The sequence below is a fragment of the Micropterus salmoides genome, unplaced genomic scaffold (assembly GCF_014851395.1).
Source record: "Micropterus salmoides isolate LMB-PRFRI ecotype aquatic unplaced genomic scaffold, ASM1485139v1 Ms_hic_scaffold_1076, whole genome shotgun sequence".
Taxonomy (NCBI): Eukaryota; Metazoa; Chordata; class Actinopteri; order Centrarchiformes; family Centrarchidae; genus Micropterus; species Micropterus salmoides.
Window position 1 is genome coordinate 1 of NW_024040126.1, and position 26,838 is coordinate 26,838.

Sequence of the window (26,838 nt, forward strand, 5' to 3'; positions counted from 1 at the left end):
TTTTATAAAGCTGATGTTGACTCTTAATCGCTCTCTTTGTTGAAAGCTCTCATAACACTAACAGAGCTACGCAGATACCGGTTTTATGTCCTCATATGTTCTTTACGACCACTAACCTTGTTTTTTTTTTTTGATTTTAGACCATTAACAACTCTTCCGACAAAATCAAAGTGAGAGACCTGCAGATCGTTACCAGGTGAGAAAATATGAACCGTACAACACACTAACTAAACTGCCCCTGCGTTTTTTAAGTAGTATCTGTAATAAAATAAATGATATAAAAGACAGTTGAGAAAACAAAGTGTGTTATGTGCCAAACTGTAGAGAGGCCATGAGTCGGATGAAGGAGGGAGAGGAGGAGAAAACCAAGTCGTACACGGCGCTGATCTGGACCCAGAAACCCATCCAGAGCGAAGACCTCACCTTCCTCGACGACATCAAGGTCACTACAACACACACACACACACACACACACACCACACACACACACACACACACACACACACACACACACACACACACACACACACACACACACACACACGTCATTTTATTTATGTAAAGCCGAGAGATTAAAAGAGCCTTTAGGCTGACTTGAATATATATTAGTAATATGATCATTTAAAAGCTACAAATGGAGAATCAGTATCTCCAGTGAGGGTGCTGAGAGACCACCTGGAATAAACTCACTGACTGGATGAAGATCAGAATATAAAGTAAACGGTGGGCTTCATCCTGCAGGATCTGACTCTGGACCAGAAGACTCCTCTGAGGGTTTTGCACCGGCGGGCGCTGGCCGTTCGTCAGCGCGTCATCCACAACATGAACACCCGCTTCCTGGACTCTCATCACTTCTACCTGGGGCTGAAGACACAGGCCGGGACGTATCCTCCCTTCAAATCTGTTGTTTCTCCACAGTGGGGGAAAAAAATGGAAAGGCTTTTTCAGGTCATCTCAGACACAGTTTAACTTTAGTGGTGGACAGTAGCTGTACATTTACTCTAGTATTGTATTCACTTTGCAGATTGAGATGAACATTACAGAAAAATAATCATCCCAAATGTTTTGAAGTTATAAAAAACGAGCTACCCAGCAGATCAAGTTTATAAAATAAAAAAAAATTGGGTCCACCTTTGATGCATTATGATTACAATTAATGCATATAATAATTATAATCCAATAGTTAAAACTGAAAAATCAGTGCCATTCTGCATAATGAGTGCTTTTCTGGTCCGTGCGTGAAGTATGATGAAAACAGCCAGTTTAGGGGGTATTTCTTAATTTCATTGTCCTACTTGCTCTAATGCAAATGTTTATTGAACAGTGTGAGACATTTTTATTTTGAAGGCGAGCGGTCTCTGTTTCCGGGTTTTAGACTTTCTTGTTCATTTCCCATTGTACAAGTAGGAAAATGGAACAAGCCGACGCTTTGGTGCACTAAATTACATCGCACGTCTTCATTCAATGCGACAACAACATAACATCTTTTAAGCAGCATCGGCTCTGGAAAAATGAACTCGCACTGTTCAGTATACATTTACATTAGCGCAAGTAGAACAACTGCAGATGAATTATACCTCACGCACGGACCTTTTATGTTTTGGTAAGTTTTGCTTAAGAAAAAAATGAAATGCATGATTTTAATTGTAACAAAGTATTTCAATACTGCGGTATTGTTACTTTTACTTTAGTACAAGGTCTACAAATATTTCTTTCCCCACCGCACAACTTTAATCATTCTAAGAATGATTTCATTAGAATTAGCTGTTATAATTATTTTGTATAGAACTTATCAATACAGGTAACAAAGTGCTTTACAGTCAATGTAAAATGTAAACTAGTCGAGATAAAATAAAAAATTTGCATCACACAGTGATTTAGGACAATCGGTATATAAAACATAAACAAGTCAGTGCAAATAAGCAAAGAATAAATCAGGCATCACACTATAAGTCAAATCTTATAAATATATTAACTGTTAATGTGCAGTGTAAGTACAGCTAGTCGTCTTATTCCACCCATATAAACTGTATGTTCATCAGCTGTATTTAGGTACAAACAGCCAACTTTTGCCAGACGTCTATTTCATTTTTAAACTGCTGTAAAAGCAGCATTTAAAAGTTTTAAAAATATGTCTTTCGGGAACCTGTTGCTGATTTTGCATCGTTGTTCACGATGTGCTCCTGAACGTCAACCAACAGTTACATCAAAGAGTTTGTCCACGGAGACTTTGGTCGCACCAAACCCAACCTGTGTGAGCTGCTGAAGACAGAAACCGACATCCTGGAGCTGGACGTGGAGGTGGGGTGAAAAAAAAATCAAACAATACATATAATTCCAACAATATGGGATTATAATCTATTCAGAAATTTTCAATATGTAGTAATTAAATGACAAATACTAAAAACTCATATTTTAGAGGTATTCATCTGAATAAATCTTTATCTACTTCTGCTGCTCTGGATATATGGAAGTCCATTTCTGCCACTGTGATGATGAAACAAAAAAAAATCCTGAAGGTCATTATAATGAAAACTTTCTCTCTAAATAATGACTTCATAATTATATAAAAACTGGACATTGCTTGGAGGAAAGTAAGTGCGGAAGATGAGCAACCTGGTTAAGTTCAGAAAATGTGTCTGTTACTTGATTCCAGCTATTGTTGCACTGTGAAAAAGTTAGCCTAGCACAGGCCTGACTGACCTGAACTCCATTTAGAAAACAAACATTCTAAAAGTTGTTGACAAAGCAATAATTCAAATGATTAACAAATCAGCTACATGCTGTAGTTATTTCGGCATCAGTTTGATCCTTTTATTGCAATTAAATGTTAACTTTGGTTTCATACCTCTGTAGTAGTCGCGAGTTGTGTTTATTCGCGTTATGACTTGCAAGACTTTCATGACTGTGGCAGAAATGGGCTTCCATAGAACAGATTATGTTCCTGCTATCTTTAAACATCAAACAGCTGTAGATCCCTGGATGCTGAATATAATCTGCATGTCTGTGTGTTTCTTCTCAGTCTGTGGACGTGGACTGGCCTCCGTCCATACCAGAGTGAACGCTGCCGCCGGCCTCGTCCTGTATCTGAGAGGCCACAGGTTCGATCTCGGTGAGAGCGAACTGCTTCCGTCAGCAGCCGAGGACGTGGGAGCGTTACACCAAACCATCGACCAGGATCAGAGTGTCTGAGACTGAAACCATGACGTGGTGTGGACGCTGGTTGGAGCTGAAGAGGAAACCATGAACTCCAGTCAGATAGCCCTGCTGGCTGCTTTGTGACACCTGGTCTGTTGATGTTTTGGTTCTGGATTCTGATCAAAACGCATCAAACGTGACCGTGTCTTCAGTTGTATCACAGAAAATGTTTAGTAATACTTTCTCGTGATCTTATTCTGTTGTGTAGTTTCTGGCAAGTCACATGCTAGATTTTTATTTTGATCGTATGGATGAAAAATGGAAAAACAACTCTTGTGTTCTTTGCTCGTTACCACCAAAATGTCTATTTTGTTCTGAGGGTGGCACCAGAGGTAAATCAAGAGGGTTCATCCTGTGTATGGTGGCCATTTAGGACATTTCAGCTAGTCAGGCTCAGTTCTACATGTTTAGACTCAGCTGTACTTTTGAGTTTCATGTAGCTCCATCTGCAGTCTCAGCACCGTTCTCCATGATTCAGTAGCATATCGTTTCTGAGGCAAACTGTAGAAGGAAAATCCAAACAATGTATTTTTAACTGTTATCCAAGCTGTGTGCTTCCACTGCTGGCAAAACAAAACAACATATTTCAACAGCCTACTTCATGACAAAATGTAAAAATAATGTTTTGATTTTCACCTCCAGGTGCATAGGGAAGAGAGCTGAGGACTACCATATTCGCATGCTGTTATGCACGAGCGATGCTAACATTAGCATGCTAAATTAACATTATTGTTGCATGGTGGAAATCAATTCAATCTCTGTATTTCCATGCAACCGCAAAGCAACTGACAAAGTAGACAATGTTCACATCATGTACCTCAACCAAGTTTCAAATGTCTGCTAATTATTTTCACAACAAAATGAACTGAAAACAAATTAAGACAGAAAATAAAACCACAATCAGAAATTTCAAATCTGTAGCAAATACGATGACAAATACTAGAAACAACAGTCTCTTTATATTTTGAGAGGTGTTAATCTGAATAAATCAGATTCTATGTGGGTCTCGAACTTCCAATACTTTTCCATATAAACCAGAGTACAGAAAACTGTCAAATAATGGGAGTCGACACTGAATGTGTGGACAGATTATTGATCTTCATTTAGTCTTTGGTATGCTATTCTGATTTAAAATTAAAACTTTGCCACTTTGAGACTTTTATTTTGGCGAAGTTCCTGTAAAGGCTGATTAGACAACATTTACACATTTGAGAACGTTTGCTTCTTTTGTTCTATGAAAAAAAGTTAATATTGCTCAAAATTATTGTATCAGAAAGGATCTTTTTGGTGTCAAATCTCAGGTTTCATAATGACACTTGCTCCAGTGGTATGCTGGAAAAGGTCACCTCTAATGTGAAGTACATGCAGGTTGTATATTAGCAAGTTTTGTTATGTTGGATACAGAGTTGAGGAGTAATGAACTTCAGTCTGTTTTTGTTTTCCTTGAATTTGGCCTGAAACACAGCCGTGACAGATTTTCTTTAAATAAATCAAGACTTGACAAAAACCAAGACGCCATTTTTTTTTTCTCTCCACGCTGATGGTCATTGCCTCAGACAGGCAGAGAAGATCCAGAAACAGCTGAAATAAAGAGTCACAACAGCAGAAACCCTGAAATGTATTTCTTTTAATTTAATTCAAAATAAATACTACCACGCCAATGCAAGTCCACTACTGGGTTCTTGCCCTAATGTTTTGGTAAGAAAACAAACAAGCAAACGATCCAAAAAAGAATAAAAAGAGACTTCAGTTAATGCATCCATCATCATCATCCTTCAACGACTTTCAAGAGGTGCCTTTTTTTAACGACATACAAGGAAACACTGCCTAGAATGACAAACATAAATAAAACAAATACTATGGTACAAAAAAAAGGAGGAGCAAGGGATGATGGGATTGGAACAACCTGATGAAACCAGCACTGCAAAAGAAAAAAAGTAAAAAATGTCAGCCACGGTCCCACTTTTTATATTTTTGTCCTATTTTTATTTTTTTTTATTTTATTTTTTTAAAGGGTGAAGGGAAACAAACGACAGTGCAGGCTCCACAGTTACAGTCATGTCCTCAGAAATTTGGGAGTCGATCCATTTTGGGGTCCATGGCGACAAAAGGAAGGCAGGGGGGAGGGGGGGTTGTCTTCATGGAAACACCCTCCGTGGACGATAACTAGTCGAGTCCGTGTATCAACACAGAAAAAAATATATATATAAATGGAAGGGTCCAGTCTTTGACGCTGTCTTTTTTAAAATTATTTCTTCTTTTTAAATGCAGTTTTTGAATCGTGGTTGTTGTTGTTATTCTCATCAGCAAGCTTGAAGTACAGTCACACGGGTAAAGGAAAAAGTTTATGTCTCGTCCGTCAAGATGCCACTAAAGATCCCAAAAAAATAAAAATAAAAATAAAAATAAAAAGGCATTGCATATTTACATCAACAAGTTTGGGGGCGACTTTTTTACTGGCAGTCCTCACAGTCTTCATACATGAGTGTCTCATGGCTCAGTTTTTCTCGTGAACTGTGACATGATTAGTGATTTATTGATACCCTCAGTTCAGATCTAGAAACATATACGTGTGTATAAATAAAGTTTTTTTTTTCCCCCCACAATACCAACAGGATACACGGGGAACAGAACCCCTGCATCTGGAGCTAGAAGCCTCGTTTCTGTTAGTGTCTGTGTGATAAATTAAATCTTCACTCTGATTTATCGTCTAAAAACAGTCTTTGTTTTTATCTGTTGTATTTGTGTGTGAACATGAATGAAAGCCTTGTGTATGCTGTCAGGGTTCCCACACAGTTGCCCAAAGGTCCAAAGTTGTCCAAAAGTATCACAAGACTCTTGCTCTTCGATATGTTTCATGTCTCTGACCTATTTCATCACTTTTACACATGAACTTCAAGAGTATGAGATGACAGGGCAGCAGAAAACAAACAATTTTCCAAAATCTGTAGCAATTGCAAATAGCTTTTAAGACCTGGAAATCACCAAATTCTTCCTCTGAACCTTTCCAGATGTGTGCAGGAACCCTGAAGAGTGTGAGCTGATTTCTGCAGAGCAGCTGAAGTCGGCAGTATTTTCCAGAAACAAAACAAATGTGTTTTCACAGGTGAAATGGCCGAAAAAGTCACATTAAACTTTGATCCACGCAGTGAGTTCATTGTGTTCGGTACCAACCTCTGAATGAATCAAAGGTTTTTCAGGGTTGTCCAAGTGTTGTGCACCTCTCAGACCACTAGAGGCCGGGACTCACTAAGATTGTGCTTGTAGTTGTAAATACAAGCAGGATGTGTTGCTGCCAGGGATTGTAGTCTGGTCTACAGGCTCACTACTAAACTGAAACCAAAGCAGACCTGTGGTAAACCCACCTAAATCCACAAGTGCACATATTATATATGTCATCCAAAATGCTGCAATGCTGTGCAACAGGACTGTAACTGACCTGATTAGACTAAATCCTTTGGACCCACTGGGGTTCTAAATGGACCCGTGGAGGCCTCTACTCTCATATTTAGTGTTTATTTCCTGTTATGAGAAAATATTCTTGTTTTGAGGAAATCCCACCATGATTCCAAACTCATATCACTTAAGCGCTGCGTAATCTTACTGCACGAACACAACCATCAGTCCCAACCCTAACCCCTCTGATTTAGTTATAAATACAAACGCTGCCAGGATACCAAAAGGTTTTTAGCAGTAAGCCTCGTAGAGGAGGCGAAACTTAACTGAAACTACAAGAAAAATTACATTCTGGTTTAGTGGATTAGTTTAGTTTTAAACTACTCCTTTAACATGCTCATAGTTATGACATGATTTATTAGGTTGTTTCAGCTGCTACTGCTCCACTTAACCTCCTATTTTCCAGAAATATCACTGATACTGAGAGTTTTTTTAGTAGGAGGAAAATGGAGGGTTAACATTCCTCCTTTTATTTATTTGCAATTAGAAGAACTCGAGCTGCTGAGTGACTGATGTGGATTTAGTTTACAATTAAGAAAAACACTTGTGAAATGGAGTGGATAAACACATTTACTGTGCGGTTCTTCACCTGACATCAACTGTTGCTGTTTCACAAACACACTTGGCGTTCTGATATTCTGTTCGTTTAAGAAAACAACTAATTTGATTTTGTGTGGAGTAAACTGTCGACTTCAGTCTGATCAGTACGCAGAACTCACAGCTGTTTCCTGTTTCTGAGTGTGAATATATGTGTGTGTGTGTGTGTGTGTGTGTGTGCTATGACAGCATATGGTTAACCCCCTTGTCCCGCATACATACAGTACATACATACATTAAGCCACATGTCCCTGTGTAAACACCCATTCCACTAGTCCTACAGCTACGATGAGGAAACAGAAGAGCGGAGGTGAGGAGGTGAAGAGGAGGAGGAGGAGCGGTGAGAAAGCAGAGAAAGGCCTCGTTCCCCTGCCGGCTGTGGAAAGCTGGAGCGGTTAGCTGAGTTTGAACGCGGTTGTGCTCTGTGGCGCCTGAGTGAACTGTGCAGTTTCTGGCAGTTTAGTGTTTCCTGTTTCAAAGTAAAAGAACAACTTAGAAGTAGAGTGCGAGAAAAAAACATGGGTTGAAAAAATACAACAGCAAAGTAGTAACACTGCAACAATGAAAGGAATGATACAGACTCGTCCTCGCTCGTCTTTCTTTTGCTTGTTTTTTGTTGACCTGTAGACGGTGATCTTCATTGCCATGGGATTGGGGAATGTGCGCTGCCATGGCAAATGTATGAGAGAGAAAACATTTTTGTAGGTGTTTTTTTTTTTTTTTTTTTGAGTGATCCACGAGCCATGCACTTATTCTCAACCCCGAAAACCGCCCGCCCTCTCCCAAAACAAACAAACAAACAAAAATCACCCTGTCGGTATGATACGAAACATCTGCACACGTAAGGCAACATTTTTGGTTTTTTGTTCCCTAAAACGGCTCTTCCAAACCAAGTGCAAAAAGTCAAAAAGAAAAAGGGCAGAACATCAAACAAAAAATAAAGATGAACGCAACCCGGGTCGACAACTTAATACTGACAAAGAGAAAAAAATAAATAACAAAAACATTGCCTTCTGCAGTAAATAGCGCTGAAAATGTAGGAGACTTATTTTTTAGTGTGGGGAGACCGGCTGGAGTCTATCCCACTGTGCAAAAACCTCTTTTAAAGTCCCTAAAAAGACTTCTCCCCATCTGTGAGGAGGCAGAGAAGGAGAAAAAGAGGGGAGACTGGTATTTTTTTTCCCTAAAATGGCTACGTGTTTTCCTCAAAATGGCCACGAATGGGTACGATACTGGCTGGCTGGGCCCCGAGCGCTCACTCCCGCCCGCTGGCTGAGTAGGAGAACTGTGGGAAATGAGGCCTTCGCTCGTTGTCCGCCGCGTCCATCCCGTCCTCGTCGTCTGTAGAGACAGAAACAGAGACACAACAGCCATTATATGTTGATAGGATAGTATAGGAAATACGTATGTCATGTCAAACACAGCTTTCACAGCAATCCTTGAAATAGTTGTCAAGATATTTGGCTCTGGACCAAGAATTAATGAATGAATCGAACATTTAGGCTCTCATTGATTCGGTTCAGACAGAAGGTTTCACTTTGGATTCAGTTCCCAGCTGACAAAACCTTTGGTGTAAAAGGACTGCAAGTAGCCTGTTCTTTGAACATGTGACTTACATTTAATGTTTGTTTATCGCACTATCAGGTTGTAGCTACAGTAGTTGTGAATAGAGCTGCAGCAATTAGTCAGTTAATCGATGTATGTATGTACTTTTCGATCAAAAGAAAATTAACGGACAACTATTCTGATAATCGATGAATTTTTGAGTAAAAATATGAAACATTGCTGGTTTCATCTTCTGAAATGTGAGGAATTGCTGGTTTCATCTTCTGAAATGTGAGGAATTGCTTGTTTCATCTTCTGAAATGGGTTCATCTTCTGAAATGTGAGGAATTGCTTGTTTCATCTTCTGAAATGGTTTCATCTTCTGAAATGTGAGGAATTGCTGGTTTCATCTTCTGAAATGGTTTCATCTTCTGAAATGGTTTCATCTTCTGAAATGGGAGGAATTGCTTGTTTCATCTTCTGAAATGGTTTCATCTTCTGAAATGTGAGGAATTGCTTGTTTCATCTTCTGAAATGGGAGGAATTGCTGGTTTCATCTTCTGAAATGGTTTCATCTTCTGAAATGGGAGGAATTGCTTGTTTCATCTTCTGAAATGTGAGGAATTGCTGGTTTCATCTTCTGAAATGTGAGGAATTGCTTGTTTCATCTTCTGAAATGGTTTCATCTTCTGAAATGTGAGGAATTGCTTGTTTCATCTTCTGAAATGTGAGGAATTGCTTGTTTCATCTTCTGAAATGGTTTCATCTTCTGAAATGGGAGGAATTGCTGGTTTCATCTTGTGAAATGGTTTCATCTTCTGAAATGTGAGGAATTGCTTGTTTCATCTTCTGAAATGTGAGGAATTGCTTGTTTCATCTTCTGAAATGTGAGGAATTGCTTGTTTCATCTTCTGAAATGGGAGGAATTGCTGGTTTCATCTTCTGAAATGGTTTCATCTTCTGAAATGGGAGGAATTGCTTGTTTCATCTTGTGAAATGTGAGGAATTGCTTGTTTCATCTTCTGAAATGGTTTCATCTTCTGAAATGTGAGGAATTGCTTGTTTCATCTTCTGAAATGGGAGGAATTGCTGGTTTCATCTTCTGAAATGGTTTCATCTTCTGAAATGGGAGGAATTGCTTGTTTCATCTTGTGAAATGGTTTCATCTTGTGAAATGTGAGGAATTGCTTGTTTCATCTTCTGAAATGTGAGGAATTGCTGGTTTCATCTTGTGAAATGGTTTCATCTTCTGAAATGTGAGGAATTGCTGGTTTCATCTTGTGAAATGGTTTCATCTTCTGAAATGTGAGGAATTGCTTGTTTCATCTTCTGAAATGGGAGGAATTGCTGGTTTCATCTTCTGAAATGGTTTCATCTTCTGAAATGGGAGGAATTGCTTGTTTCATCTTGTGAAATGGTTTCATCTTCTGAAATGTGAGGAATTGCTTGTTTCATCTTCTGAAATGTGAGGAATTGCTGGTTTCATCTTCTGAAATGGTTTCATCTTCTGAAATGGGAGGAATTGCTGGTTTCATCTTGTGAAATGGTTTCATCTTCTGAAATGTGAGGAATTGCTTGTTTCACCTTCTGAAATGGTTTCATCTTCTGAAATGGGAGGAATTGCTGGTTTCATCTTCTGAAATGGTTTCATCTTCTGAAATGTGAGGAATTGCTTGTTTCATCTTCTGAAATGGGAGGAATTGCTGGTTTCATCTTCTGAAATGGGAGGAATTGCTGGTTTCATCTTCTGAAATGGTTTCATCTTCTGAAATGGTTTCATCTTCTGAAATGGGAGGAATTGCTTGTTTCATCTTGTGAAATGGTTTCATCTTCTGAAATGTGAGGAATTGCTTGTTTCATCTTCTGAAATGGTTTCATCTTCTGAAATGTGAGGAATTGCTGGTTTCATCTTCTGAAATGTGAGGAATTGCTTGTTTCATCTTCTGAAATGGTTTCATCTTCTGAAATGTGAGGAATTGCTTGTTTCATCTTCTGAAATGTGAGGAATTGCTTGTTTCATCTTCTGAAATGGTTTCATCTTCTGAAATGTGAGGAATTGCTTGTTTCATCTTCTGAAATGGTTTCATCTTCTGAAATGGGAGGAATTGCTGGTTTCATCTTGTGAAATGGTTTCATCTTCTGAAATGTGAGGAATTGCTTGTTTCATCTTCTGAAATGGGAGGAATTGCTGGTTTCATCTTCTGAAATGGTTTCATCTTCTGAAATGGGAGGAATTGCTTGTTTCATCTTGTGAAATGGTTTCATCTTCTGAAATGTGAGGAATTGCTTGTTTCATCTTCTGAAATGGGAGGAATTGCTGGTTTCATCTTGTGAAATGGTTTCATCTTGTGAAATGGGAGGAATTGCTGGTTTCATCTTGTGAAATGGTTTCATCTTCTGAAATGTGAGGAATTGCTGGTTTCATCTTGTGAAATGGTTTCATCTTCTGAAATGTGAGGAATTGCTTGTTTCATCTTCTGAAATGGTTTCATCTTCTGAAATGTGAGGAATTGCTGGTTTCATCTTCTGAAATGGGAGGAATTGCTGGTTTCATCTTCTGAAATGTGAGGAATTGCTGGTTTCATCTTGTGAAATGGTTTCATCTTCTGAAATGGGAGGAATTGCTGGTTTCATCTTCTGAAATGGTTTCATCTTCTGAAATGTGAGGAATTGCTGGTTTCATCTTCTGAAATGGGAGGAATTGCTGGTTTCATCTTCTGAAATGTGAGGAATTGCTGGTTTCATCTTGTGAAATGGTTTCATCTTCTGAAATGGGAGGAATTGCTGGTTTCATCTTGTGAAATGGTTTCATCTTGTGAAATGGGAGGAATTGCTGGTTTCATCTTCTGAAATGGGAGGAATTGCTGGTTTCATCTTCTGAAATGTGAGGAATTGCTGGTTTCATCTTGTGAAATGGTTTCATCTTCTGAAATGGGAGGAATTGCTGGTTTCATCTTGTGAAATGGTTTCATCTTGTGAAATGGGAGGAATTGCTGGTTTCATCTTCTGAAATGGGAGGAATTGCTGCCATTCTGTGTCATTTATGAAAGTGAATGAAGAGTCTTTGGGTTTTGGACTGTTGATTGGACAAAAGAAGCAATTTAAAGACGTCACTTTGGTCTCTGGAAAATTATGATGAGCTTATTTCACAATTTCTTGACTTTTTAGAGACTAAACGATTAACTGTGAAAATAGTCGGCAGATTAGTCGATAATGAAAACAATTGTTAGCTGCAGCCCTTGTTGTGAACATGAATTAAGCTGCCACTAAACAGCCAACGAAAGCTCATCACTGAGTTAAATATATAACTTTATTAAATGCTAGCAAACCCCGAACCTTAAACAATGCAACGGAATTCTCCTCTCCTGCTATTTTACAACATATAATATACCATATATTACCAAATATGGTGAACTATACCATATTTTGATCACATTTTTGAAAACTCTGCTCATTTAAACCATCTAAAATATCAAAATATTAAAGAGGTCATATTTTGCTTTTTCCCTCTCCTTTATTGAGTTAAATATATTTTTTGTGCATGTAAGAGGTTTGCAAAGTGTACAAACCCAAAAGGGAGTTCCCCTCCCATGACAAAAATATGCAGTTTTTTCAAAATGTAAACCTGTTCTGGTACAACCACTAAATAAGATTATGAACTTGAAAATGAGCAGAATATGACCACTTTAAACTATCCCTGCTGTTTTTTAATACTCAAAAGTGTTACTAAGAAATGAAATGAGGCTACATTTATGAGCTGGTCTTTGATATCATTTTCCACATAATTTAAAGATAAATCTTTCTAGCTTTTGTATTAGATTTTTATTTTTCTTTGTCAACTGAATTTTGAACATTTTATTTAGTAAAACCCTTAAAAGCCGCTTTGGTTTTTGAAAATGTTAAAATATTTGATAAAAATGCTGTTTCTGGATGAAAGTAAGCATTAATCTTTAAGGGCTCCAGAGCTCATTAAAACAGTATTTTGTGTGTAAAGTTGAGGGACTTGTGAAGCAGATTTTTTTTAATAAGTGAAAGCAGCGAGGTCAAATCAACTTTTTATAAATGGGCCTAGATGACAAAATCGCTAAGGTAATTTCCTCAGACATAAACAAAGCTTCTCCAGAGTCAGAAGACAGAGCTGATGAATAAATTCCCCTTTAAGTCAAGATGAGGCAGATGGAAAGTAAAATGCTCCATCATATTAGAGGCAAACTAACACAGATGTGCTGTTAATAGGAGATCAGCACCGGCCTGATGCCTCAGGAATCTGATCTGGTGTCAGTGGAGGTAGCAACACATTCTTACATTTTTCCGGCGGAGTGATGGTGATGGTCTGTGCTGTGAACTCCTCGTCGAAGTAGCGCGTGTCCGTCTCTGAGCTGACCTGGGGCTGGAAAGGTGGGACCAGCTGGAATAGACAGGAAGTGACAGATGTGACAGATGTATGGTTGCTGAGTTGGCTGTGTGAAAGTTAAAAAATACTGGTGTGGCATGGTCATCATTTGGAGTAAGGCTGTGCGATATGACAGACATGTGTCGAGTAGCCAACTTAAAACTAACTTCACAGCGGTACGTTCTTCCACGTGTGCCGGTGTTGCAATGAAGAAATTTGCATTCAGAATAAACAAACATGGGGGAGAGGGAAGTTTACTCATAACTGCATAATTCTGAACAGGAGGGCTCAGACCATGCAAGCAAAAACGAGGAGCTTATACCAAAGACAGAAGTCTGTTGTATGGACGACCCACACAACACTATCCAGCCATGATATGTGTGTCAGGAAATGTTAAATGACTCGCCCACGGTGTTCAGCTTACTTTCTGGTTCACCGACACATGGTGTTGTTGTGATGTTAGCTATAGCAGCAGGAGAGCTGTGAGTATCGCTGTCTGGAGCTGCTGTGTTGCTCTGGGACCGTCTTGTCTTCCCATGTTAGCTTTGCAGCAGCAAGTAGCCACAGTTTGCCAACTCACTGTTTTGTTGTTCACTCTATAGCATGGTACTTGTTATCGTGTTACCCAACGTTTATGATACAGAGAAATTTACAAAAAATGTTATATACGTTGATATACATCATTATCAAAATATGAAATGACCTATATTGGGATATGAGATTTTAGTCATATCGCAAAGCCCTAATTTGGAGGTTTCCAGTTATAAGTATGATGTGGATGTTTAAGTGAACTGAACAATAAAACAATAACAATAATTATCGCAATCTAATTTGCGACAAATGTTCAATAAATATTCAATAAATGTTTGATAGTATTCACTTGAATCACACACAAATTAGGACTTAATTTTTTATTAAAATGTTTATTTTGTTGAGGAAAAAGGACTGAAAAAAGCTTTTACTTAAATTTACTCATGTATATTTGTAAACAAAGATTTTATCATAATTGTTTTGAATGTTCTACCTCAGATTTGTGAAGTGGTCCGCTGTTTGGCCTCAAGTGTTGAATATAAAGAAGAGTTTAAACCACAATTAACCATCAGGTTTCTTCAACTTTGCCTTTAAACTCGAAAGAAATAACGGTTTGATACTTCGCCACATCGTCCAGCCCTAGCCAAACCACATTGATCAGGTTTAGTTCAGTTCACGTCAGTCATTTTATTATCCCAAATGGGAGACTTGACTTGCAGTCAGGGGCACAAGACAAGTTACCTGCACACACAATATATAGAACACAATAAAAACATACAACAATCTCTAAAATGCTAAGTTACATGTGCATATTAAGAAGGGTTATTGAACATGGAACAAAGCAGTTTTTGCTACTATTGCGTTTAAACCAGGGTAGTCTAAACTTTGGACACGCAGAGAGGAACAAGGACCTTGACTGACATATTTCTGAAAGGTAAACAAGGAGAAGAAGTAAGAGGTTGTTAAGAGGCCCCGGTGCTGTTTGGACTGCTTTATGTTGTTGAAATGAGCTAGAGATGAGGTCATTTTTTTCTTTTCCGTTCTATTTTGGAGTATACTCAGCCAGACTTTCTTTTGAAAAATTAGGTAACCCTGCTACCAGAATATCTCAGGTACGCTGTTTCAATAAATAACCATTGAAGATCGGATGACGTCTAGCAGCTAAATCCCGCTCTCACCTTCTTGTCGTAGACGTCCTGCCAGTCGATTGTGCCAAAGAAACTGTGTCGCATGATCTCCTTAGCGTCATCTGGTCCGCCGCCCAGCCTGTCAGAAAAGAGAAGAGAAGAAGAAGACGACGTTGAAGTCAGACATCAAACGTTGCTCTTATCCTATCTTATCTAGTCTTCTGGAACCAGAATATCCACCTGCTACTGATCTCAAAATAACTCGCCTGGGTGAACGAGTTTGCTCTCTGAAGCTGCAGTAGCCTCTTTTCACCAGTTTCTTCATTAGAGACAGAAAACGCCTCGGGGATAAGCAAAGTGGGAAATTAACAGCAGCCACCGGTCACTTTTGTCCAACAGAACACATGTTTGAATGAACTTATACAAGATATCAGATACAAGATACAAGGTTGTTTGTTAATCATTATACAGCACAAGGCTGCTTAACGTATAACTGCCTAACTTATTGCTGCCTAACTTATTATTGCATTGTATAAATGCATCAGCTAAATAAATGTAATGTAAACTTATTCATTATATCATTGATCATATCTGTTAATATATTTAATCTGGTAAAGATGGATGGACTATACAGTATGTCCCACGCGGGGAATCAGCATCAGCTCAGCATTATGTTGTACTAGTGGGCAAAAACTTTGCCTGCACAATTTAGGCCTTCTGTCAATGTCATAAATCCACTGAATGAACCTCAGTTCTGGCCAAGTTTGTGGGTGGGAAGCCAGTGAGGGATCGTGTCCTTGACTCTCGCACATCAACCTCCCATGCGTTACATCCTCTCAATGGAGCTCATCTGTGGCAGGTGAAAAGAAGCGGCTGCTAACCGTCTCCACAGGACAGGAGAATTTTAAACTGCAGAAGTGAAAGTACTGCATTTCTGCATCCATTTAAAACAGCAGCTGTTCTCTGCACAGTCCCACACCTGCCCGTTCATTAATTGTGTTTGTGTATGAGTGTGAGTGTACCGTTTGTTGGGGTCCTTGATGAGCAGCCCTGACAGCAGCGACTTGGCGTCGGCCGACAGGGTTCGTGGGAACTTGATCTCCTCCATGAGGATGAGCTCGAACAGCTTCTCATGGTCCTGGTTGTAGAACGGCAGGCGGCCGCACATCATCTCATACGTCACCACACCCAAACCCCACCAGTCCACCGCCCGCCCGTAGTCGTTGTCCTCCAGCACCTGATAACATATCATTTCCTTTAAATTTCCTCTTAGGAAGCTTAAAAACAGGGGCAAATATTGTTAACCTAATATTACCCAATATTTTCTGCGAGGTCTAGCTGTTCATTGAAACTAGATTAAACTTTCATTGAATGACAGCGTATATTAAAACCCAAAAAGTCCATTGTAGCCATTGTTAAATAAAATTAAAATTTCAAGACCAACCTGTGGATCTTTGCTTTCTGATGTAACTATTTCAGACCCTGACATATCTGATATCCTCTTTCATATCCTTTTAATGGAAAAATAACTTTCAAAATCTCCACCTAGAGCCATGTTAGAAGAAGTGAAATTAGGTAGTGACATTCTGCTTTGTTGTATAGAAAGCATTTGTCAGCCATTAGAGGAACTACATCTTTAAGCTACTTCCACATTGGCTCTGACCGATGGTTGAAGTTTGGTGACAATCAGACAAAAAGCTTCTCTCCTGATTTCATCATACAGGACAAAAACAGTCTTCAACCAAGATGTAAATGTAAATGCTCCGTACTTGTATAGCACCTTTCTAGTCTTTTCAACCACTCAAAGTGCTTTTACACTACATCTGCATTCACCAGTCACACACATTCATACACTGAGCCTAAGTGCTCAAACGAAAACTAGCATTCACACACATTCATACACTCGCGGAACAGCCGCCAGGGGCAAATCGGGGTTCAGTGTCTTGCCCAAGGACACTTCGACACGCAACCAGGGGGAGCCAGGGATCGAACCGCCAACCTTCCAATTAACGGCCAACCCACTCTACCTCCTGAGCCACAGCCGCCCCAAACCAAGCACCACTTTCTAATTTTTCCGGTTGTTAACTTTTATCGGCACTGCATGGTTCCATCCAATTTGTTATAATTCTCAGTTTAGTGTGACCTCTGACCTCAGGAGCGAGGTACTCTGGTGTTCCACAGAAGGTCTTCATGGTGGCAGTGTCGGTGATGCCTTCTTTGCAGAGGCCAAAGTCTGTGATCTTGATGTGGCCGTCTTTGTCCAACATGAGGTTCTCCAGCTGATGAGAAAGACAAGGGAAATAAAAAACATGACCCATTGTTATTCCAACCTTAATGCCAATCTGGACGTTTCTGTATGTTTCTACATGTTAAACTAATAATTGTAAACTCAGCGCAGGTGTCTGATGTTGGGTTTTTCTTAAGACTTCACTCAGAGCAGGTGTAGTTTACCTTCAGATCCCGATAGACAATCTTGGCAGAATGTAGGTAGTCTAGAGCAGAGACGATCTCAGCGCCATAGAAACGGGTGCGGTCCTCCGAAAAGACTCTTTCTCTTGACAAATGGAAAAACAGCTACCAAAAAAACAAACAGAAAAAACCAAAGTTCATACACCTCAGACATTTTTGTTGTATTAAGATGATTCATCCAGGAGGGGCTGAGCTGAAGCAGATGAGATCATTTTACACGCAGTTACACTCAAAACAACAGTGGAATGACAGTTTCAACTTGACCAAGGCTTAAAGCAAATCATACTCGTAAAGGAAAGCTTGGGTCTGTGTATGTGTGGAAATATTTCATACATACAGTACATAACCACTTCTCTCAATTTCAGTATGGGAAAGAGTAGCAAACTGTATCTCTAAATAGACAAATTATATCTGAAATCTTTTTTAAAAATGTCCAAAATGTATTCAATATGTCGCGATTATTATGAATACTACTCTGGCTAGATGATCGGCCGACAGCGTCCGGCCAGAGTTAAAAATGCAAAATGAAAGAATACTGAAAACAAAGAACTGTGTACTCTTTTGTCAGGTGGAAGTATCTCCAATTACTCAGAACTATAAGACTTTTATGATGAAGAAATGCCAGGTGCAAAAACACACAAACGGACAACTGTTTTTAACAATTTTGGATGTTTTTTGAAGAACTTCTTGTGTGTAGTACTACAACTAAAGCATGTGTTACTGGCATAAACAGTAAACATAAACAATATTTCAACAAAACGACGACTACAGTATATGTTGTTTGTTGTGAACATGCAGAGATTTTGGCCTGGCGTTAAGAGTCCCTGAATTATTGTCCCAGTCCGGGCCGGCTGGCCAGTTTCTTCACACCAAACAGATCAAGAACAAGAAAAGAACAAGGTTATGTATCAGGCATGCATTTTAAATACAATTTCCTTTTAACCTAACCCTTAGAGAGACACAGAAGGACTCTGAAGTCACACTTCGGAAGACATATTGCAAGTCCCTCTGCCTTGAAATTAATAAACTGACACCAAAACGCCACGACAGAGCGGACACCCCAGGCCTACAACTCTCCAAATGTGACTTAATGAGAGGAGTGACGGCTTTCTGTTAAAGCTCTTTGATTCACACTGTGTTGTTAATCAACATTCTTCAATAATTCTTGAAATAACTTCCACGTTGAAATAAGACAGAACATCCGCCAGCATCAAAAACATTTCTTCTTCACTGCTCTCTCACCTCTCCTCCGTTGACGTACTCCATTACAAAGCACAGCCGATCTTTCGTCTGGAACGAGTACTTCAGAGACTGCAACACAATATATACATATTTTTTTTAAACCAAGCAGAGCTCAGCCGTTTTGCTTCAAACACATTATTTTTTTAAGAACAGACGCTTTGTGGTCTGAATTCAGTGCATCCTTCCTTCTTTGCACGACACTTATCATAATGGGCTTTGAAGTTGGCGGCCACCGCTTCTCTTTTTAAAAAGTGAAAAGTAGCACAGGTGTGTCTTCATGTAATGTTTCGTGCAATCTACATCCTGATACTCACAGTTAGGAATGGATGCCGAGTGTTTTTTAATACCCTACTTTCTGTGAGTGTGTGAGCAACTTCATCCTGTGATAAAAAAAGAAAAAAGAAGGAGAGGCAGAGTGATTAATCAGGAGACAAAAGGAGTTCGCCTGCAGAAGGTTTCTTGTTTTAGTCAAAAGGCTGAGGGTGTAATCGACAGGGAGGTGTGTGAACATCGGGCTAATGCTAGTATAAAACCAATCTGTAAATTATTTTTATGAATGAATATGATCATCCTTCACAAATTGTTACATGCCAAATATCTGACACTGAAGGTATTACAAAAATTATGCTATTTTAAGGTATAGACTCAGGGTAAATCTTTGTAAAAAAAAATGATTATATGACATATAAATCTAGTGATGGAGAAATCTTTACAAAGCTGAGCTGAAAAGTGTAAAACAGCAAAAACCAGTAGAAGCTGACAGAAACATTAAAAAGGACCTTGGCTATGATGACTTCCTTCTTTAGGATCTTCATGGCGTAGTAGGTACCACTCGCCTTCTCCCTCACCAGAATGACTTTCCCAAAAGTGCCTTTGCCCAGAAGCTTCAGATAGTCAAAGTCATTCATTGTCTGGACAAAGAAACAGAGGCATGAAGAAACTGGTTCTCCACCATCCATTGCACTCACATCCTCGTCTCAAAGTGAGACAGCTTCACAAACAGGAACGATATGTTGACTGCACTCAGACTAACTGTCACCTTTCGTTTGTAGTGGCTGATGGAGGTGTCCATCTCCTCCTCGTTGACGTTCTCGATCTGGGAGGTGGGGCTGCACAGGATGCCCTCCTCCTCCTGTTTGGCCAGAGACTCAGCTACCATCTGGATGGCCTCTGCCCATTCGTCCCTGCAGGACACAACAACAGGTTAAAATACCAGCAGACAGCACTTGGTTAATTGTGGCTTCACCATTAGACTCACCATAAATCTTTGGAGAAGCGAAAATAACTTTTTTTTCCCTAACTAAGAGACTGCTAGTTGAAACTATAGACTCTCACATATGGATGTGTGTCAACATGTTCAAAAACACAATCTTCAACACAATATTTAAACAGAAAACACTACACCTGATCCCATGCAATACTGTACATCCATCTAGTGTGGAGGTGGTGCTATCAACAGGTGAGATCTGACGCCCATCTAGGAATCAATAAATTCCTGTAGGCGTCTGAAATGGGACTGCCGTAAACCCTTTCTGTCAAGGATAAATCCAGCTTTAGTGAGACTACCCTGTCATCAGAAGAAGGTCTCTGTTTGTTTTAACCTGCCTGGTGCATTTAACAGGCAGAATTTACTACGTTAACATTTAAAGTGCAGCTAGTTAGGCTGTCAATCACAGAAAACACATAATAAACAAATTCTGATATTTCTTAATCTAGTGGAGTGCCTAGTCCACTGTGGTAAAGTCCGCCCCGTCTGCTACCAAATGGACAGTGAATGAAAGCAAAATAGAAATCTACCTACTTTTGCAAACATAGCTTCTATAATACTGACTTTTAATTTGTTTGTTATCTTACTTTTTTTTTTTGAATAAAATAAACTGGTGGCCAATGAGACCCAAGAGCCAATGAATGGTCCAATCCACCCAAAAGACATCCATCCTCCTAACAACCTACAGACCTACTCTGACAAAATGACTGCTGCTCACTCTAGTTAGCAGAGTCTTGTTCACAACAAGCCATTAAGCATCAGGTAAAAAGTCATTATATTGTGTTTTGGAACGAAACCCTTCAAAACCTGGCGATCAGCCTCAGCCCCACACCCCTGCTTCCTGTCTTTCTTCTCACTGAGTTGACAGTCTCCTGTTGTGTGAGGAGAATTTAACACAAAAACCTTCCAGTCTTGTTCAGGGCGGAGAACTGCAGATTATTTGTCCCTAATCCCAACGCCGGACCTTTAACATCTGATATCTTTTGATAGGGAGTCCTCTCCCATATCGTATGTTTTTTTTGTTTGTTTGTTTGTTTTTTTTAGGTACACAAGCAGCCAGTGTCAGTGTCTTAAAACCCAAATTTGCAGACACAATATAATTTTTTTTCCATTGGAAATTTGACTATTGAAATTGAGTTACTATTTGTGGTTTTAATATTTTATTTTCTATTTTCTATTTTATTTTATTCTCTTCTCTTTTGAATTTATTTAGAATAAATACATCACAAAAATGAAAATAATACACCTAAAAAATAGTGACAGTGGGGTGATTATTTTCCTGTAGATATGTTTAGATATTGGTTATGAGCTGGTGACCTTATTTCTCACTGTTCTGTCAAATAAATACAGAAAAAGCCTCACATGGAAGGAAAAAAGGAGGAGGGCTGAAGGCTCACCTCTCATCAGGAGTGTCTACGTGAAAAGTCCTCTCGATGACAGTGGTCCACTGCAGACAGCGGATGATGAAGGTGTTCGGCTTGGGCCGCTCTGTCTTCATCAGCTGACATTCTGGAAGTCACACAGAGACGGATGTGTGGTGTTACACTGATGTTTGTTTCTAGTGTGTGAAATATGTGATGACAGCCTTGTTGCCCGTGTCTTACTTGCTACAGAGAAGTTGTTGAGCGGGTAGGCCAGGTCAGAGTCCTGTGGTTTGTCCTTGTAGCCGATGAAAGAGCCGTCTGTCTTCAGCAGAAAGTAGCGTGGTCGCCAGTTCTTGATATACTCACCTGCAGGGAGGGGAAAAAAGTGGCACCAACAGGTTACATCCTACTCCTATAACATGTTGGACAGAGCTGGAAGCAGCAGAGTCTGGACTTTAGGCATTGGAATCACTTTAATTTTATAATCAATGTAGAGGAAAGTGTCTATGTAAGGCTGGTATTAGCCTGATATTGAGACTGTCATTTGATTTTATTACATTTTTTCAGTCTGACATGTTTATGTTAGCCATTTCCTGTTTGGTAGGGTGGAGTTTTGCCCTAACTGATCAGCACTGACTGTTTAGTCTCCCCAACACACTAAGACAGATGCTGGTACACCCCAAAGACCGCACCCCCAAACACAAGAAAAGCAATCTAGTGTATGCGGTCCAATGCAGTGAGGAATGCACAGACCTGTATATTGGGGAGACTAAACAACCACTACACAAACGCATGGCTCAACACAGAAGGGCCAACTCCTCAGGTCAAGACTCTGCAGTCTACTTACATCTGAAGGACAGAGGACACTCGTTTGAGGACCACCAGGTGCACATTTTAGACAGAGAAGATGGATGGTTTGAAAGAGGTGTCAAGGAAACCATCTACACCAGGGTTGAGAAGCCGTCATTGAACAGGGGGTCTACGCCACCACTTATCCCCCACTTACAATGCTGTCCTTTCATCACTTCCCAGGAAACTCAACAAACGTAACCTAATGGCCTCAGGTGAAGATACCAACGATGGTCGTTCAGTCTTGGCCACAGGTAGTCTCAACGACTGTAACGACTGTCGTCACAGCAACAAGGAACACTAACGAACCAGCGGTATCGATGACCCGGGCCAACGACCCCACTGAGGTTAAATAGCTGAGTTTCCCTGCCAGTCAGTCAGAACTGAAGAAGTCCTTTGGATGAGGGACGAAACGTCTTCCAGTATCTTCAACCAAGTCCAGTTGCCCTTCATTTTAACCTTCGTTGGATAGCACTGACTGATGTGTTTGACGTAATTTTCAATCCACGGATGCTGTGGTAGAGGTTGCTAGGAGCAGTAAACTTAAAGAGTAATAACACCAGGCTGAAAAGCAGCATTTTGCCACCCTCTCTGGTTGAAACCATAGATTCTATTGCTTCATTGTCACCAAAGTAAATATTTAACCCATTTGTTTGAGACATGGCTCTGATCTGGCAACACATCTTTAATTATAATTGAGTTCTTAATTACGATAAAGATTGTTATCTGCTGATATCATGCCCGCACAAGCCAATATTCTTCCAACACTTCCAAACGAAGTGGCAACCACACACACCGCTCACTTAGGAGACCATTCCCTAATGGGAAACATTTCATACTATTGGTGCAGCTTGTAATGCGTTCCCTTTTGTTTTAGAACATCCAAACCCAGCATTACTGACAGCTTGTGCTGTGGTTGGGTGAGGTCATAAATGTGCTCTGTTGCACCTGCAACCACAAGCAGCAGTGATGTTATGAGGTCCTGGAGAACACCTGTACCTCACCACAGTCAGGTGAAAAGTTAAACCACTGGAGGTCAAATGTGTTTTTCACATAGATCAGAAATATGCCGATACAACACATAAAGTTTTCTTTCAGCCTCTCTTGTGATATGCTCTGTTTTGGCCATGATTGGCAATTATTTCAAGTCCACCATTAATAAAAAATTTAAATCAACAAATATCAGATCCAATGAATCTATTGCAGGCGGATTATTTTGGCAGATTTTTGCAAGTTTCAAATCTTTTATTCTGGTGAGTTAAAGTGTCCCCCTGCTGTTTTAGCAATAATATTATTGTAACAGAACCAGTAAGAAGAAGAGATTTAGTTCAAGTAAGTCCAGACATGTAAAAAAAAAAGAAAAAAAAAAAATCATCATGACATCGTCTAAACTGCAAATCAACAAAACAGTCCTTGCTGGGGAATTTTTGAAAGAGCTTTAGAATTTTAACTGAATCCCACAATGCATTTTTAGAAGTGATCAGGGTCAAACACAACCTAAATGACATGAAACAGGCTTTAACAGTTCTAGTTTCACAGGTGTTTAGCAGAAAGCCATGTAAACTTCAGAGCTCACAGTTGTCTGAGTCTCGGCCAGGACTGAAAAAACATTATCAAAACACACCTGCTGTAGTGGACGACCCTTCACTTTGAACTGGTTAAATTTGGTTTTCTGTTGCATATTGTAAAATAAAATCAGTCAAGAACTGCAGAGCATTACACATTTTATACTAAATAGGTATTATCACCAGCCTTTCAGTTTCTCTAATTTTAGCTTTACCCCAGACGTCAGCCAACAAATTCATTTAAACAGCGGTACCACATCTAGCTGAAGAAGAAATCTTTTGATGAAAAATACTGTATGAACACAGTGTTTATTCTTATTCAGCTGCCATGAAGTGCTGGTTTCCTGCTGTTCTGACTCATCAGTGTGTGACACAATTACAACAAATGTTGGAATACATGAATATGCCGTGGTGAGATGTTGACATCTTACAGAGTCACTTTAGCACCAGAGCTAACGAAGAACAAGGCGCTGGAACCAAAGTGTGTCTGTATTAGTGATCGACGAGTGAACTGAACTGCCTCAGCATCTATCCAGCCAATCAAACTCTGACGCAACTGTTCTCACACATCTGATGACTCGCTCAGCTTCAGAAAAACAACGACAGAAATGGGATGAAATCAGTGCCACTTAAAAACTGGTGAGCTACAGAGAAAGAGAAAGTCAGCAGCATTATGAAAACTAAATAGTTTGAGCTGCAAGTTAACTTACAAATAAGGGCTGCCAGGACCAGCATCTACATCTATCAAAGGTTATTTGATTAACAATTATGTCCATACAATGTCAAAAGAATTGTTTAAAAATTCCCAGAGCCCAAGAAGACTTTTTTTTAAACTCAAAGATATTTACTTCACATGATTTAAAAGAGACAAGCATTTGAAAAGCTAAAACCTTTTGTCTGATAAATTACTTGCACCATTAATCAATTATCCAAATGATTATTAATTATATCTGACAGTTGACTAGATGCAGAGGTGGCCTAAAGGTTACAAAAGTGTACTTGAACCCTGAAAGTTGGTGGTACAATCCCCAGACAGGCAGGATAAATATAGGTGGGGGAACTGAAGGAGCAATGAAAACAAACTGTTTATTTTCTGTAGACCAACTTATAGAATAATTGACTTATTTGTTTGTCACTACCAAAAGAAGAGAGAAGTCTGGCATACATTTTAGAGATACAGCGTTTGAGCGTTTGGGTCCTTAAGATCTCAGGTTAAACTGAGCAACTGAGAACATTGCAGACAGATAAAGCCAACACCTTGTGACAACCTGCAACACTCACGTTGCACCGCCGATACCACCCACCTGTTTACTGATTCGCTTCGTGCCACCGCTGTATCCTCCCTAGTAAAGGCAAGAGCGGAAAGGGAAGAATCGTTGTTGGTGTTGTGGCGGAGAGGACAGTGAAGTGAGCGAGCAAGCAGTGAAAAAAGTGTTTTGCTCTGCCGCAATCGTCCTCCATTCACCGTCCTCTCCACCAAAACTCCAACACCTCTCTTCCCTTTCCGCTCTTGCATTTGCTAGGAAGGATACAGCGAATCAGTGAACAGGTGGGTGGTAACGGCGGTCCTCACAAGGGCAGTGCAACCTGGGTGTTGCAATACAAGCTATAATTAACTACATCAATTTATTTACAAACACTGAATAATATTTAAAACAATTTATCCAAAATCAACTCTAACATAATAATAATAATAAAGGTTAGGCTAGTGGTTTATCTCAGGGTATCACTCTCATCATATCACCGCCCCATGAATAAACCTCGAACTAGGCAGCAGGTTGCCAGAATACCTATTCAACTTGCCATATTGGTAGGTTGGTGGTTGGAGACATGCTGAAGTGTCCTCAAGCAAGACACTTGAGAAACATACAAAGTCTCTTGTTCCCCTTTGACCTGTCACTTTAACGGATTTCCCTTTGGTTTGCAGTTAAAATTGATCCCTCACTGTGTTATGTCCCGCCCAGCGTCCTGTTCCAGCAGGAAGTACCTGTACATCACATTAAAGGCGTAAAGATGCAACTTCAAGAGGTCTCTCATGACCCTCCTGGTCCTTCCTCCACTGACCCCGCCTCAGGACAAACTTCCCATTTACATACTGTAGTTTGAAACCTTACATCTTCACAAAGGCTTATTTTGCTGAAACAGACGCATCACTTTGTGAATGCACCCGCAGACAAATACCATTTATAACAACAGAAACAAGTCTCCACCAACAATAACCCTAGAACAATCCTGTTGCTCCACATTCGACGTTTATGTAAAAAATTTGTTTCAACACTCCAGTTTCAAAACAGTCCTGAACTGCATGTGGACTCATAGTTTCAATCTTAAAAAGCCCAACAAGCTGCTTGGGGCAAGTACTCTAAGAGGGCCGTTAGGACTGAATTATAAGAGCACACACATGGAGGTGCATTAAACAATTCAGGGGTCGGAGAGGAAGGAAACAGAGTGTTAGGTCATCCTCTGTATGCTCATAGTGCCACAGAGAAACTTCCCCCTGCCTGCCAGCCAACAGCCCTGAGCTCAGACCAGACAAACAGACCTCCAGCACACACATACACACACATTAAAATCACTGTGGGAAATAACACACCAGCCAAATGCAGCTCAGACTGGGCTGCAGCCCTGCAAAGCCTGCCTTCTCTGCTCGCCGTCTGGCAGGTAAACAACCATTGTTTGGAGGTGCTGTTCTTCAAACTGGCAGGTTGGCTTAGGCCATGTCCACACTGAGCCTTACAGAAACACAAGCAGCGGTGTTTTCAACTGCCAAAAATTACCTTAACAGTGAATCCATCTTTAAACACTGGATCACAAAAAGTAAGGTCTTGTCATTCTGTTTCTGTTTTTTTAGACAACTTCTAAATGATAAAATAGTGATTTAATTGACAAATCGGCGTAGCAATGCACTAACAGGTGAAATTTCAATGGGAAGAACTAAACTGTGTTCAGTTATGATAAAATAAATTGTAAGTGACCATATAAGTGACTGAAAGATGCAGAAGAAGATATTTAGCTGGCTTCCTGTTGTTTTTGTATTTGAATGAGAACAGAACTTTTCAAAAACAACAGCTGTGTTTCAGTTTCACGCCACATACTAATTCTATCCAGGTTCTAAGTATGCAGTGTGTTCACATTGATAAATTCACAAAATGACTACTGGCCCATAATGCAATGCACAAATAAAATAATCAGAAGCGGAAAAGATTGTGTACGATCGTGGGAAGAGCTCTGGGAC

General features: G+C 39.8%; 2 protein-coding genes across 2 annotated transcripts; one reads left to right on the forward strand and one right to left on the reverse strand.

The window, feature by feature from the left end:
* Positions 1-140: 140 nt before the first annotated feature.
* On the forward strand, positions 141-4,803 carry LOC119896811 (tRNA pseudouridine synthase Pus10-like; the record flags this gene model as incomplete). The annotated part of the gene is given in 5 exon segments (XM_038710252.1): positions 141-196; positions 325-442; positions 742-884; positions 2,202-2,301; positions 3,023-4,803. Coding segments are annotated over 5 exon segments (456 nt in total), but the record flags the coding sequence as incomplete, so codon positions are not given.
* Positions 4,804-4,806: 3 nt separating this feature from the next.
* On the reverse strand, positions 4,807-21,576 carry LOC119896812 (RAC-gamma serine/threonine-protein kinase-like). The gene is made up of 12 exons (XM_038710253.1): positions 21,430-21,576; positions 21,223-21,334; positions 19,598-19,742; positions 19,338-19,469; positions 18,873-18,938; positions 18,559-18,627; positions 17,299-17,421; positions 16,998-17,126; positions 15,870-16,084; positions 14,899-14,986; positions 13,102-13,204; positions 4,807-8,592 (listed from the first exon to the last, which is right to left on the reverse strand). The coding sequence occupies exons 2-12, from the start codon at positions 21,321-21,323 to the stop codon at positions 8,507-8,509; spliced, it is 1,257 nt and encodes a 418-aa protein (XP_038566181.1). The 5' UTR covers positions 21,324-21,334; positions 21,430-21,576; the 3' UTR covers positions 4,807-8,506.
* Between the last annotated feature and the right edge of the window lie 5,262 nt (positions 21,577-26,838).

What these genes read in the sequence shown, in the direction of transcription:
- LOC119896812 (XM_038710253.1), bottom strand. Translation starts at nt 21,323, where the DNA reads ATGAAGACAGAGCGGCCCAAGCCGAACACCTTCATCATCCGCTGTCTG. An exon ending in CTCGGCATCCATTCCTAACT is followed by an intron (nt 18,628 to 18,872) that starts GTGAGTATCAGG and finishes ATTGTGTTGCAG; the next exon opens with TCTCTGAAGTACTCGTTCCA. An exon ending in AGGACGTCTACGACAAGAAG is followed by an intron (nt 13,205 to 14,898) that starts GTGAGAGCGGGA and finishes TGTCTATTCCAG; the next exon opens with CTGGTCCCACCTTTCCAGCC.